The sequence below is a fragment of the Pholis gunnellus genome, assembly GCF_910591455.1.
Source record: "Pholis gunnellus genome assembly, chromosome: 7".
In the NCBI taxonomy this organism is placed as follows: domain Eukaryota; kingdom Metazoa; phylum Chordata; class Actinopteri; order Perciformes; family Pholidae; genus Pholis; species Pholis gunnellus.
In genome coordinates, this window is record NC_136533.1 from 222,882 (window position 1) to 238,384 (window position 15,503).

The 15,503-nt window shown below is 39.8% G+C and overlaps 1 protein-coding gene across 2 annotated transcripts in view; it reads right to left on the minus strand.

The window, feature by feature from the left end:
- The window catches only part of lamb4 (laminin, beta 4), a 33,969-nt gene extending 20,225 nt beyond the window's left edge, over positions 1-13,744 (minus strand). Inside the window, exons 1-14 of one of the 2 annotated variants that reach the window (XM_079163151.1) lie at positions 13,634-13,744; positions 12,802-12,977; positions 9,770-9,905; positions 8,871-8,944; positions 6,721-6,909; positions 5,105-5,168; positions 4,571-4,785; positions 4,010-4,130; positions 3,696-3,884; positions 1,958-2,113; positions 1,664-1,767; positions 1,048-1,127; positions 338-542; positions 92-223 (exon numbers count right to left, since the gene is read on the minus strand). In XM_079163151.1, the coding sequence (XP_079019277.1) occupies positions 92-223; positions 338-542; positions 1,048-1,127; positions 1,664-1,767; positions 1,958-2,113; positions 3,696-3,884; positions 4,010-4,130; positions 4,571-4,785; positions 5,105-5,168; positions 6,721-6,909; positions 8,871-8,944; positions 9,770-9,905; positions 12,802-12,977; positions 13,634-13,655 (1,863 nt within the window). In that variant the 5' untranslated portion in view covers positions 13,656-13,744. The remainder of the gene's footprint in view (positions 1-91; positions 224-337; positions 543-1,047; positions 1,128-1,663; positions 1,768-1,957; positions 2,114-3,695; positions 3,885-4,009; positions 4,131-4,570; positions 4,786-5,104; positions 5,169-6,720; positions 6,910-8,870; positions 8,945-9,769; positions 9,906-12,801; positions 12,978-13,633) is intronic. The other variant, XM_079163152.1, reaches the window with a different exon arrangement.
- Positions 13,745-15,503: the final 1,759 nt, after the last annotated feature.

Here is a 15,503-nt window from a genome sequence, read left to right on the forward strand (position 1 = left end):
AAGGAGGACAATGTGATTGGCTGAAAGGTCCAACTGGGGCCCGCAATTGGTCAAAACAAAAGTGCAACAGGAAATGAATTAAACGTCCCACCTGTGCCCGTCTCCACCGGCTGGAGAGGTCTCGAGTCCTCCGAACCAGAACGACTCTTCCGTTAGAGAACTTAACGTCGTAACCCTGCTCTCTGTAATACTTCTCACACTGAGGTAACACAACCGGGTTCAACTGAAAATACACATACACATTATTATATGTATATATATGTACAGATGCTCTTACTGATGGATATTACTGCCAGTATTCACACTGATACCGTCACATTTACTTATCGTTACACACCAGAGAAGAAGAAGAAGGGGATGACGGTGAAGGAGGAAGAGTAGTAGAAGGAGAAGAAGAGCTTCCTCTATGCAGCGGTGCGGCGAGCTCCGCCTCGTACAGGAAGTAGTCTAGCGGAGGCAGGAAGTAGCCGGGGGCGGGGTCAGAGCAACGCTGACCCACCATGTTGGGTAAACAGTGACACTGTCCATCCTCCGGAGAACACCTGAGGAGACGGCAAGTCCAACACCGCCGTCAGTCTCTGCTCTCTGAATGTAAAGTTGTCCAACTGAAGTTGTGTTCACTTATGTATAAAGGAGTGAAACTGATGAATACAATATATACACCAATTTATATTGTGTCCTAAACATGTAAATGTTGAAGTCAGCAGCTTTTTACCAGTTGTATTTGAACTTTGGAAGTCAGTGAGTGAACCTTTATATTTCTGGAGACAGTCAGTCACTGTGATAGCGCCACAACTGTGCAAGATGCAGTCACCAAACTCTGCAGATGTGTAGCTGATATTAAATGAAGATGGGTGTGGCCCGAGCAAACGCTCAGGAAGTACGGGACCCTCCACTTCACGGCCCTGTCCCAATGGTATGATCCCATTGCAAGATGTTTTTTATAGTTTCTATTCATCTTCTTGTATTCACTCATCAACTTGTTGTATGAAAGCGGATTCAGACTCTAAATATTCTAAAAGCAAAATGAAGTCAGAGGAAACATACGTGGTGCTGTGAGCGCCTCCAACATCACAGTCACAGGGTGAACATCTGAACGCAGAGTTTCCCAAACCCCAGAAACCTGGCTGAGCAGAAAACAGATCAAAAAGCATTCAAATGGAATATCTGATTATTGTCTTTACTCGTACGCTGTCCAATGTTCTTGTTGTTCAGTAGCTTTACTGTATTTCTATGTGGAGAGATAATCAGTGAACATTTAGGATACTGAGAGAAAGTCTTTCATGGGTATAGCATACACTTCACACATCACCAGCTTAATGTTGTTGTTGTGAATATGTCCTCTTTGTAATTGTGTTCTCTGGTTCCTGCGCATGAACTACGGATGTAAATTAGCTTATAGCTAAATCTGGTTCAGATATAAAGCTGTGCATTGTCCCTGTCAAATGAATGAATGGATAAATACCAAGAAGCCCACACCCTTGAGTGAATCTATTTGACCCGTAGTGTTGACCTCCCTGTAGGAATGGCTTCCTATATTCACGGTGATCAATGGAGCTGAATCTTAATCACAAACATACAGATTTCTGTAGTTATCCCAGCGGCCACCAGAGGTCACTAGAGAGGCTCATTGTATTCTAGACACCGGTTAGATCAAACTTACCAGACATCGATCACACAGCGGACCGCTGGCCAAATGGACACATTCACAACTTCCTGTAAGCTGATCACATGACCCAACACTTCCCAAAACATGGCACCTGCACACTAAAACAAACACACACACACATATATCAGACAGATATGATGAACGTTTCTATAAGAAGAATCAAAGCATCAGCTTCCTCTCATATCTGTTGTCATACATACTTTAGGAGGAAGCATGAAACGTATCTGCTTCACTGCTATATGTTTATAAAAAGCTCTAACAGGACGAATTAGATATAATATTTCCCACCCTGACAGCCGACGGGGTCGTCCTGTCTCAGATTGAAGGAGCCATATTTGCATTGATCGCAGCGTCGACCCTCCACGTTCTCTTTACAGACACATCTGCCGCTCAGAGCGTCACACAAACCGCCTCCTTCTGAACCCGCTGGGTCGCAGTCACATGCTGGAACATAAGAACATGTATGAATATACAATATGAATATACAGTCACTACATATTCTCACTATAACCTTAGTTCCATTGTTGGATACATATTTTTTGTTTTGATTACAAATCATATTATCTCAATTTGCTAATAGATTCATGTGATCCAAATATATTCCTTTGACTTATGAATGGATGTAAAAAAAAAGTGGAACGATTGTTATTAATGTGATAATGATCAGCTGTGATCAGAGGAAAGGGGCATCGGGAGAGTCTGACCCACGTGAGACTGATTATGTTTGTTAAGTACAAAGAACAGGGAACCACATCCATAGTTACTTCCAGCTGGAAGTCTTGTGAGAATCTTTATACACTTTGCGTAACGCTGTCCACAAAACATTCTTAATTAATCATGCCTTGTTGTAAATTCGGCAAATGTCGGATAGAAATCCTTGTCCTGCATAGACATGGGCTCAGATAGCAGACTGTCTCCAGGATTCCACTAAAGGTTAGAAGCAGGTCTGAGTCCATCAACATGGCTCAGCGTGTTCTCTCTCTACCACACTCGGGTACAGAGCTTTGAACTCTGAATCTCAACACAAGTCACTAGTTGCACTGCAGGGATCAATCAGATGAGCATTTCCCAACCATGAGGGGCAATCTCAATGTCCATCACAGGCCACCATACAACCCCCACTGACTGGAAATAGGGTTCACCAGCATACCAACATACCGAGCAGCCAACACTAGAACCCACCACGTGTACACAGTCATGTATGGACCACTGCAGTACTTAACAGAAACAAAGTGGTGTTAATGTATATAAAACCTAATGAAGTGGTACAAATGATGAATTCATCTGAAATCCAATGTGGAGTCAGCAGCCGTGTTTCATTCCATTTCCATTTTCAAGAGAATTTTAAGCAGCCTTTGGAAATGTCGGGGAAAAAAAAGATGCTCACGGAGGAAAAGTGTAGTTTGGGCAAACGTTGCCTCGTCAGGTTTGCATGTCTGTAATCTGCCAGTAAACGAATAGAAGAAGTAGATAGTAGTATACGTAACTCATCTACGAGAGAAAGACGGAGAGAGGTCTTCCAGTTTTAACTGTCCCTTCCTGTCTGCTAGTGTGGACCATGTCTCCTGCTGTCCGGAGACAAAGACAAGCACTCGTACGTTTTGGGAACATCCGAGAAGTCATGTGGGTTAAACGTTTGCTACGTCAACATTTAATCAGCAAAGACTTTTCCATCAATCATTTATACTAAATTATGATACTATTATAACTAAATAATGTGCATTAAACACGTAATTGGAAACTCAGCTGGTGAATCTTTGTAAATGTTTTGGAGAATCAGACGTTTATTCCTCGTGTTGTGGGTTCATGTCGAGCATACGTTTATTTTTTGGTTTTATTTATCCAATAACACAGAACACATTATACTTTGGGTTATTGATGTTTCTCAGGTATAGATGTGATTTAATGTGGATTTTAAAATGTGTCACTTTTTTTAAATCTAAAAACAAATATAAAAAGAGGTGAAATGTGTCTAACGGTGAATTCACATGGTCAGAGTAAATAAATGAAAGCAGTTGAAGCGTACGTATGCAAGCGTGTGGGTCGTCCGTTGCTCTCTGTGGATCTTGATACAGAAAAGGCCGACATCGTTCACACTGAGACGCCGTCCTATCATGGCGGCAGTCTTCACACACGCCGCCGCTCAGCCCGCCTGTCGCTTCAAAACGAGTGGCATCAAAGTGACAAGAGTCTGAGTGACCGTTACAGTTGCATCCTGAGAGAGACACAAAATACAGGAACATGATTACAAACTGACAACCCTCATCCTTCTTCCAACAGATCAAATGTGATGCTGCCTGCTTCATGTTTTGTATGAACACGGAAAGGTTCAGCTTTTACTCCTGCAGGTGTTGGCTGTGTTTTCCCCTCCAGGCCTCCACGGGGAGTCGTGGTGAAAGTCCTGACATCTCTCACAGTTCTCTCCGGCTGTATTGTGCTGACAAACACATCGACCGTGAACCTGAAGAACAGAAAGAAATCTCTTTTCTCATCTGTGAACTGCTCCAACAACAGCGGACATTTGGTTTCATTAATCTGAGGAGAGATGTCTCAAAACATTCTAAAATCCCTCTGACTGGGTGAAGGGACTGATGGTTCCCACTGGACACTGAAGCGCCGGAGTCCTTTCATGTAAACCAGTTCACTCAGGATGATCAACAGCTCCGAGCTCCTGATCAGAAAACTCACTGATAATAAATCAATGATGATGTATAATATGTGAGATAAATGATCTGATTCTAATGAATAACATGGAGCCCCCCCTGCAGTCAGAAAACAGGGACGCACACTTTTCACCTCGTTGATCACATGTTATGACATCGTGCTGCTTAAGGGGGACACAGGTCTGCCAAACTGACCCAAACCAGTCCAGAACTGATCAGAGCTACTTCTTGCCCATACCATGCCAGCCTGGGTGAAGACGTCCCCTCGTCCTCCGTCCACAGGCGTACACTGGCTGGCATGTCCGTTACAGAAGCAGCTGCCTCTAACCACCATGTTGTAAAGAGCGTGGTAATATTTGTCCTGAGGGTTCCTGCGTCTTCGTCCCAGCAGAGTGTCGCCCAACGTGAAGAGACGAGTGAAGTTAACACGTATATTTGTTAAAGTGATCAGATCTGTGAATGACATGTTTTAATGTTTAATATGAACTTCTTTCTCTGTCTGATATGAACACATTTAATTGTTTGTTATGTTCTTCTTTCTGTCTGATATGAAGACATTTAAATGTTTAATATGTTATTTTTGTCTGATATGATCATATTTAAATGTTTAATATATTCTTCTTTTCGTCTGATGTAAACATATTCATATGTTTAATATGTTGTTTGTTCTATGTCTAATATAAACATGTTAAAATGTTATTTTCATACTATTTAAATATTATGGTTTCAATCCACTGCTGACCACTATTCTCCTGTGTAAATGTCAACTCACCTTGGATATTCGGTGCGTACGGGTTTCCTAATTCAAAGATAGGATCTAGAGCTTTCAGCACTACCTGTTGGACAAAGTAAACCTTTTTCAATATAAAACAATTTGTCAACACAAAAAAAGGTATTTTCGTAACATAATCTGCTCATAAAAGAAGCCAATGAGCAGTACAAACGTAACTGTAATGTGTCTTGTGTGTAGTAATGTGAGTTTATTCTTAGTTGTGAAGAAGTTTCTAGTCTCTGGTTTGATAAGAACTGATGTGGTAAACCTCCACTTTATGGAGACATTTTCTAGGGAGTTTCTGCCATAGAACTGAAATGCGTCTCATTAATACCTCAGAGGATGTCCAATGGCAATGCATTGGGTCATGCCATTGGACACTAGTTGTGCCGAGTAGACGGGGCCCATAGGTGTCAGCGGTGACTATTGGTCCAATTGGTGGAAAACGTAATCATTTTTGGACCGCGGTGTTCATTTTGGGAACCCAGGGTCTGTTTGGGGAACTTTTTTGTCCACTTCATGCACTTTGTCATTTTTCACAGGATATGCACCAAAATATGCACAACAGCCGAGCCAACATTTGATGACACAGGATCCAAACGGGTCTACAGTCAATCATTGATTTTACGCCGTTCGATTAGGAATTGCCCTTTTTTGGCCTTTTTTGACGTTCATCCGATGAAGGTCATATATTCTGTTCTGCAACTTTGTCCAAAATCACCAATTTTTATGAAGGAGTCTAAACTAGACTTGACACAGTTAACACCCTTAAGAGGTGTGAAGATGGAGCAACATTTTTTCAGAGCACCTTGAACCACCAAATATTAGGTGCTTGATATTGACCCAAAGAGAGTTGCTGCTCCAAAGTTAGGGTTTCTGGTTGTTCTGGCGACTGATCATAGGACATCAGAAGTCTGATTCATTTGGGGGGGAAAAGGAGTCTGGAATTACTTTTTTTCAAAGCTTCCAAACTGTAGGGACACTTTCCTGGGGGGGACAAGAATGTTGCAAATTTGAGCTCTCTAGCTGCTCAGAAGCCTGAGCAGCAGCCTAACGTAACACCCATATGTTTGAATATAAATTAATTTGAAATGGAGAATCTGTCCACTAGAAATAAGTTTATATCAGCGACCTCAATTCAATTAGGGATACATTTAAGGGTCTTACCAAGGGTCTAGAGCTCCCAAAATCATGTTGTTAGATGTCACTCTATGACCTTAAAAGCAGAGTAGAGCTAAAGAAAAGGCATCATCTAAAGTAGTTCTCAATATTATATTGGTGTCCTTGGATGGGACTCTACCAATACCTTTAGTGTGAAAAATTTCCAAGCACTAATTAGTTGAGGCACACAGACTAAGGACATCCCCAGCTGTTTCCCGATATGTCCCGATTTGGGCGGTTTTTGATTTTATATGCTGAGATTAGACTATTCTGACCATTAGTTGACCCAACTGAGGCTTTCTCGACCTCCAAATTACGGATCCAATTTTCCTTCTCCAAAGCGAGAGCTGAAAAGGACAGATTGTAAAGCCCCTGAGGCAAATTTGTGATTTGTTATGTTGGGCTATATGTATAAATTGGACTTGACTTAAATGAAAATGTGTTAAATGTGTTACCTCTCCGTCGGTGGACGGATCTGATCCAGAGTATCTGCTGTCACAGACGATGTCGTCGATGCTGTCGGCTGGCTGGCTGGAAACAGAAGGGAACCAAAGCGAACAATCTTCTGCAAAGTAACGAAAAACCTTCCAGCTCCTTCCGAAATCTTTTGATCGCTCCACCAACATGGCCGCCGGACGGAAACTCTGCAAACAGAGAGAACGCGCAGGAAGACTGTATATACACACATAAAATGGAAAAAGGCTTCCCTGGGAAGTAGGAACAGCCATCTTTGACTCAATCCTATTATTAAACCCTAAACCTAAATGAAATTATAACTAATTTGAAAGCCTTGATCTTAGTCTTTCACACCCAACATGGAAAACACTACAGCCAATTCTATTTATTATCTGGGCCCCAGGTCAGAGTTCTTATCAAGTTTAGTCCTTAAAACAGCTAAAGTAATTATTGTAGGTGATTTTAATATTCATGTGGATGTCGATGATAGCCATACTGCGCTTATCTCATTATTAGATTTGATTGTATACGCCATTAGGTAAAGGTTTCTACATTAGATGTCTATCTGATAGTACTGTAGCTACATTTAAAGAAGCGATTCCATCTGTATTTAATTCAATATCATGTCTCAATATAACAGAGTACTCCTATTTTTTATTTATTTAAAAGGGACCATGTACAGTTTAAACATAAATGTCACCATTCGATGCACTGTACCAGATTGTAGCTTAAGCTAATTTGCATCTCTGCAGTCCCTTGGCAGGTCAAACAAGGACAAGACAATAACACAGTAAAAGGAAAAGACATAATACAAAGACATACCGTAAAGAACATACAAGTCACCCAATACAGCGCTACACACAAAGAGCACATCAAAAATGAATTGTCAAAAGCTCAGTAGACAATGGTGAAAGTGCAACCGCCTTTTGTCCAGAATGTCTATTGTTTGCTTATATAATGACTCGAGAGGTCTTATGGCTGTTTCACCAGCCTGCCCCCAACATGTAGTGCAGTAGGACATGTGGGAAAGCATCATGGCTGCATAAATATCTTGGCTGCAGTTAGAGAGAGACAGTTTCTGATGTGTCTAAAATTTGCTAGATTGTATTTTATGGTTTTAACCATTTTTGTTACATGTTTGTTAAATATCAAATTTTGATCTAGTGTCACACCAAGACATTCAAAATCAGTGACTATATCAAGCCTTTCTCCGTTGATGAGGATCTCAACATCAGGAGGTTGTCTGATGGTTTTGGAGAAAAACATTCCTTTTGTCTTCTTTACATTTAGAGTCAGACATGATTGATCGAGCCAGTGTGTGATCCTTTCCAACGCAATTGTTAGCTTGGCAGCTGCTAACTCAACTGTGTCATCCGCATACATTTGCAGTTCTACATCATGACACTGTTGAGGGAGATCATTAATATATAGACTAAATAATAGGGGAGCTAACACTGACCCCTGTGGAACACCCATTGTGCATTTCATTTTGCTGGACAGTGCGTCACACATTTGAACACATTGCTTCCTATTTGATAAATATGAAGACATCTATGCTAACTTTAGTCCGTACCAGATTGATCATCTTGTTGATAGTGCTACAGGCTCACTGAGAATGACACTAGATCAAATTCACAAATCACAAATTTGCCCCAGAGGGCTTTACGATCTGTACAGATGCAACATCCTATGTCCCAGGACCCTCACATCGGTACAGGAAAAACTCCCCCCAAAAAAACCTTTAAAGGAGGCAAAAAAGGACCCCAGAGAGCAACAGAAGAGGGATCCCTCTATCAGGATGGCGAGAAGTGTGATAGATGTGATTTTAATATAAAACAAAGGAATTATATATTATAAAACAAAGGAAGTTCGCTCCATGGTATATCCCACAAACCCGCAAATTAAAGCAAACATCGTGAAAACTTGAAAGAACATGGCGTTTCACCAATTTGGAAGAATGTCGGTTAGTCTGTCTTAAAGCAAGTACAGTAAAAGTTCAACAGTCCGGATGCATCAAACAATCCAAGAGAAACTGTGTGCAAATTAAACTAAATGTCTGTGACATCATATCAGCCAATCCGAGTTAGGACAGCTGCTGAGTAACTGCCTGTGATCATTAATAATTCATCTGAACAGGTTTGTGTTTTACCTTGAAGGTGAGGACCAGATGACTGAACTGGAACACGGTCTCCAGATCCAGCCGGACGCTGACCTGATGAACTCCTCCAGACAAGACAACAATATGCAGGTGAATTAGTACTGTATATGGAACTATTAGATTTGTTACATCGCTAATTATTATGATTATTGATGATGGTATGTTGAAGGTTACCCAAACATTCTCCTGTTTACATTGATGCTCCAACCTTTTTCAATGCTCCTATATTTCCCAGAAGTCACAGTGAACACTGTTCAGACACCATTAGCTCTGCAAACTAGCAACCAGTAACATCAATGCTAAGCCCTTCATCCAGCCAAAGCTGATGATACAATATATCTGTATTCGTCTAACTTCCACCACATTACAGAAGGAGAAAGCTGATTATTATTTTTCAGTTAAAATATAAACAAACAGACGAACGTCTAAAACAGCACAAAGGAGAAGAAAAAAACAAAGGGTTCTTCCTGTTTAGAAAATAGAAAAGATGAAAATGATTGATCTCAGAACACATTAAATATCATTTCAGACATTTGCTGTCGCCACCATACGGACTGTAGATCAGTTCCTGATGCTCTTCACTGTAAATCTCACTGCTTTAAAAAATATATTAGGATTGTCTTTTGATATTTAGTATATCCAACAATGTGACAAAAATATATTTAATAGTAATAAACAATCAAAGAAAAGGAAATAAAATGTTATCCAGATGAGACATTTAGTTCAGAAGATAGAAACTCTTTGATTGGACAGTTTTTACCTTTGTGATGTTTTAAACTCACCGTTTTCAGATGATGTTTTAAACTCACCGTTTTCAGATGATGTTTTAAACTCACCGTTTTCAGATGATGTTTTAAACTCACCGTTTTCAGATGATGTTTTAAACTCACCGTTTTCAGATTGCCACCACTTCATTTTTCTCTCGGGGTCGAAGGTTGCGATGACATTCTCAATGCGGTGGCTGTTGGGGTTGCTATGGCGATTGTATGGCAGCTGAGAGTCACATGTGAAACATTTTTTCTCCTCCTGATAGACGAAGACACATTAAACCAAACTGATCAATAATTATCAATACGTCATTGTATAAAATGTATTATGAAGTCTCAGTTCCTTTAGCAGCATCTCGTTTTTAACAATTTTCTAAAATGAACCTTTACTTTACTGATTATTGACCAGTACAAAGCTCTGATTTATGATTCTGATTTACACTTTGCCATGATGAACAAGTAGAATTATCTCAAGATGAAAAACACTGTAAGTGGTGAATGACTTATTGTTAGAATGCTGATTCAGCATTCCAAGTATTGTTATCCAAATCTTTATTCTGTATGTTTTTTGGCACTTATCTCCTTCCACATTTTTTAAGCTACAGAAACCGTTCAACTATCAAAATATTCAGCTCTTTTCAGGACATGCCGGATATTTACATATTTCTACCTCTTATGCTTTTTGAAATACTAAGCATTTTGCAATTTTTGGGGGAATGGGATCTCTATGGAGAAAATTTAAAAATCCTCTTAAACTTCTTAAACCTCAATTCCTTCTTCTTCCTTTCAGCTACAGACACCATTTCAACTTTAAAATGTTTAAAACCCCATGAACTATTGCAGTATGATTCAGCTTTTTTATATCTTTTACACTTTTTGAACTGTCACATTTTAACTTTTATGATTTTTTCGGTCCTTTTCTGACTTTATAATGGGTGTGTATTGCACAGCTCAGAGTGCATGATGTTATCGCTTGAGTGAAGAGGAGCTTCAGAATCTTGTGAAAAAATATTTCTACTTTGCCACTGATTCCACAATTTTCACTCTTCATGCATCTTTTTTGGTAAAGCGGTAGCTAATTGTGTCCTGGTCGTAGACAAATGACTGTGGAATCCAACAGATTTACACATTTGGCACAACAGCCTCACATTGAGAGGAAGTCCAACTATCTGCTCCATATAGACCAATGTTGAGACAGACAATCGTACAACATTTTTAGATCGCCACTGAAGCCACAGTTTTTACACTACAGACACAACTTTCACATGATCTGTTCTTCAAGTCATCCTTCCTCTCCAGTTCTAATATTGGAGCAATAGGAGCTACGGTTATGGGGGTTTTGAGGATTTGTTTGACAGGTTTTTCACAGCTTTATTACATTACATTACATTACAGTCATTTAGCAGACGCTTTTATCCAAAGCGACTTACAATAAGTGTATTCAACATCGGTATTCAAGAGAACTACTAGTCACCAGAAGTCATAAGTGCATCTCCTTTGCTAAACAAGTATCTAAGAGCATAAACCAGAGCAATCGTACAGTGCAGAAATAAACATACAATAAGTGCAACGAGATAACACGCAATACAATAAGTGCAACGAACTAATATGATTACAATAAGTGCAACGAACTAATACGATTACAATAAGTGCAACAAGCTTAATACGAATAAATACGAATACGAATGCAGGTGAAGTTGATAAACACAGACTCACTGACGCATGCTCACACACTAACACACGCACACAAAAATGAATTGGAGATATTCAGTAAAAGCCACTGTCTCTGTTTGTCCTTCTGTCTGTCTGTCTGTCTCTCTCGGTCTTCCTGTCATTCTGTCTCTCTCTCTCTCTTTTTATGTCTGTCTGTATCTCTCCCTCTGTCTCTCTGTCTGTCTGTCTGTCTGTCTCTCCCTCTCCCACTCACTCACTCAGTCCATCTGTCTGTCTCCCTCCCTTTCTCCCTCCCATTCACTCACTCACCAACTCTCTCTGTCGGTCTCTCTTTTTCTGTCTGTCTGTCTGTCTGTCTGTCTGTCTGTCTGTCTGTCTGTCTCTCTCTCCCACTCACTCACTCACTCTCTCTGTGTCTGTCTGTCTTTCTCCCTTTTATCTCTTCTCTCTCTCTCACTCTCTCTGTGTGTGTCTCTCTCATACAGTTATTCAGGTCTTAATGATTTTTAGAAGACAATTTTTTGCGATTCATTTCAGCTTTCAGCATTCCAACACATTTTCAGGAATTTCACTTCATCTTAGATTGTTTTCATCCTGCCTGTTTATTTAACTCTCCTGTCATTTCAGGTCCTGCCATTCACACCCTATCATCACTCATTCCCCTCACCTGGTCTTCCACGCCCATCTCACCTGCAGCCCATTCCCTCATTAGTCCCTCACTACTTAGGTCCATTCACTTGCTCCCTGCCAGATTGTCTTGTGTGTTACTGCCAAGCTCGCCAGCATTATTAAAGTATTATTCATGATCTGCCTGTTCCAACCCTGCCTGCCTGTTTTTTTGACCTTGGATTCTTTGCCTGCCCCTTGTTGGATTTGTTTGCCTTTTTGACTGAACTTTTGACCCTGCCTGAACACAAGTAAACCAAAAATAGTTAGGAGCATTTCTGTGAAAGAAAGAAGAGATGACAAAGAAACGGCAGTTGGAGGAAAAAGAAGGAAAAATGTACTGAAAAGGAGAAGTAATTCCTCAGGTTGGAAAAAAGCAGCGTGAGATAATATAGTGACAGATCAGAACATGTTTGAGTATGAAAGGCAGAGTTCGAGGCAGAGACACGTCAATCAGACAGAAAGCAGAGAAGAGAAAGAATTCAGACAGAACACCAAGTTCAGCTGGACTACATATTTACACACACACACACACACACACACACACACACACACACACACACACACACACACACACACACACACACACACAAGCTACTTCATACTCGTACGTCATCTAATTATACTAGTTGCACTACTTGTAATTTAACTCAAACTAGATTTTGCACTTGGATATCAGTTTTTTATTCAATAATTAGAAACAGACTGTTTGAGTTCCTCGGAGAGGGTTAGTGTCTTTTTCTTTCCTTCTGTAGCAACTTATTGATCTTTGATTATAGACAAAAACCTTCCCATGATTTAAGGTGACCTCTGACCTCCAGGTATCCAATGATGCAATAGTTCTGTGGTCCATCCAGTCCACAGGTGGATGAGGCTGACAGCTGAGTCGCTCGACCCACCATCAAGTCACCCAGCTGAGGATTACAGGAGCCGCCGGGGCACTGGTCATTGCGATCCTGGGGGTCCTGGAGTCGACCTACTGGAAGAAAAACTGCAGGAGGATAGATCAGTAGGTAAAATAACATTTTAAAGTAGTCTGTTCAAAATGTTTCAGCAGACATGAGGAATATTTCCAGAGGATGAAATAATGACATCTCTGGTATGAATAGTTTGGAAACATCATTGAACTTCGATAAAGAGCTGTAACAAGAATATATTTGAGAATCTAAAAGAGAATCTATAAAGATACCGTCAGGCAGAGTCAAGGGTTTTCTTTTATATGAATCACAATAAAGACTTTATTTGAGATTATTGCAAATTACAACAAACAATGATGAATTAGTTGATTTCAGTGGAGAATCATTACATATATTGTATGTAGAACAATTTACAGGAAGGTTTTTAACAACAGACTGAGGGGGAAAATCAAGTAACAACAAGCAGAAAAATTCTACCAAGAGCTCAACAAGTGATTACATGTCTGAAGACACTTCATCTGCTGACAGAACACAGTTTGATGCCAAAGAAAATCAGACGGACTCTCCCTGAATCTACATACCTGACAAGGCATTGCAATTAGCCAATCAGCTTCATGTGCCAATCAGCTTAATGTGCCAATCAGCCTCATGGGCCAATCAGCTTAATGTGCCAATCAGCCTCATTGGCCAATCCAAACCCAGAAAATGTGACAAAACAAGCTGAACTCACCTATGAAGAAGATGAAGATCATGTTGTGCTGAGATGTTTGATGGACTCTGATTGACTGCTGGACTATGATGGACTCTCTGATGGACTCTCTGATGGACTCTCTCACTCTCTTTGCTGGAGCACCAACATGTACAAAGATTCAAACACATAATGAGTTAAATATATAATTTGTTGTCTGACGGCTGATCTGAGCTCAGTTTTATCACTCAAAACAAATAAAACACAAACCTAGAGTCCTGAACACTAACATCAAAACCACAACCCGACCTTCATCTGTGTTGGACTGTTGACATTTGCAATAGACAGGAATTCCCTTCTGGTTGTTTCATGACTCCACATTAAACTGCAGACAAACTACACACAAAGTGAAGAGTCTTTGAGACAGTCCCTGCGTCAAAATGTATGTCTTCTGTCTTTCACAAACCAGATCTGGACCAGGACATATAATAGTACCCCCCCCCCCCCCCACCCACAGTAGCCTTCAGGGACTGATGAACTTTAAGGGGAATGTTTGGGCCTCAGCAGTAATCGTGGTGATTTACTGAATATGAGTGTGTTTCTACTTAAACTCAGAGTAGAAACTGTACTGACATTTAAAACAATGCAGAAGGTCCTGTTAGTGAATAACAGGCTGTCAGTAACTTTGTGTGAGCAGAAGCAACATTCATGTTTTATTGTATTTCTGCTGTTAAATATGTGTATAACATTCTAACTTTGTGCCATCTAAGAATTAAAGACACCATCTAGGATTAAAGACACCATCTAGGATTAAAGACACCATCTAAGAATTAAAGACACCATCTAGGATTAAAGACACCATCTAGGATTTAAAGACACCATCTAAGAATTAAAGACACCATCTAAGAATTAAAGACACCATCTAGGATTTAAAGACACCATCTAGGATTAAAGACACCATCTAGGATTAAAAACACCATCTAAGAATTAAAGACACCATCTAAGATTTAAAGACACCATCTAAGATTTAAAGACACCATCTAAGAATTAAAGACACCATCTAAGAATTAAAGACACCATCTAAGATTTAAAGACACCATCTAAGATTAAAGACACCATCTAGGATTTAAAGACACCATCTAGGATTAAAGACACCATCTAGGATTAAAAACACCATCTAGGATTAAAGACACCATCTAAGAATTAAAGACACCATCTAAGATTTAAAGACACCATCTAAGATTTAAAGACACCATCTAAGAATTAAAGACACCATCTAAGAATTAAAGACACCATCTAAGAATTAAAGACACCATCTAAGAATCAAAGACACCATCTAGGATTAAAGACACCATCTAGGATTAAAGACACCATCTAAGAATTAAAGACACCATCTAAGAATTAAAGACACCATCTAGGATTAAAGACACCATCTAGGATTAAAGACACCATCTAAGAATTAAAGACACCATCTAAGATTTAAAGACACCATCTAAGAATTAAAGACACCATCTAAGAATTAAAGACACCATCTAAGAATTAAAGACACCATCTAAGAATCAAAGACACCATCTAGGATTAAAGACACCATCTAAGATTAAAGACACCATCTAAGAATTAAAGACACCATCTAAGAATTAAAGACACCATCTAAGAATTAAAGACACCATCTAGGATTGAAGATTACTTCATTGCTTTATTTCCTCTATTATACAGCCATCAGGTAGGACTGAAACAATGGCAGGGACTCAGCCTTTGTATATCAGAAATCAGTATTAAAGCTAGGGTTTGTAATCTCGAGAAAGTAGCATGAGTTTGCCATATTTTTGAAATAATCCAAGTGAAAACCCAGCCCAGTCTCTACTTCAATGAAAGTATCTATCAGCACCTGCTACAAAAGTTGTTAAATCTT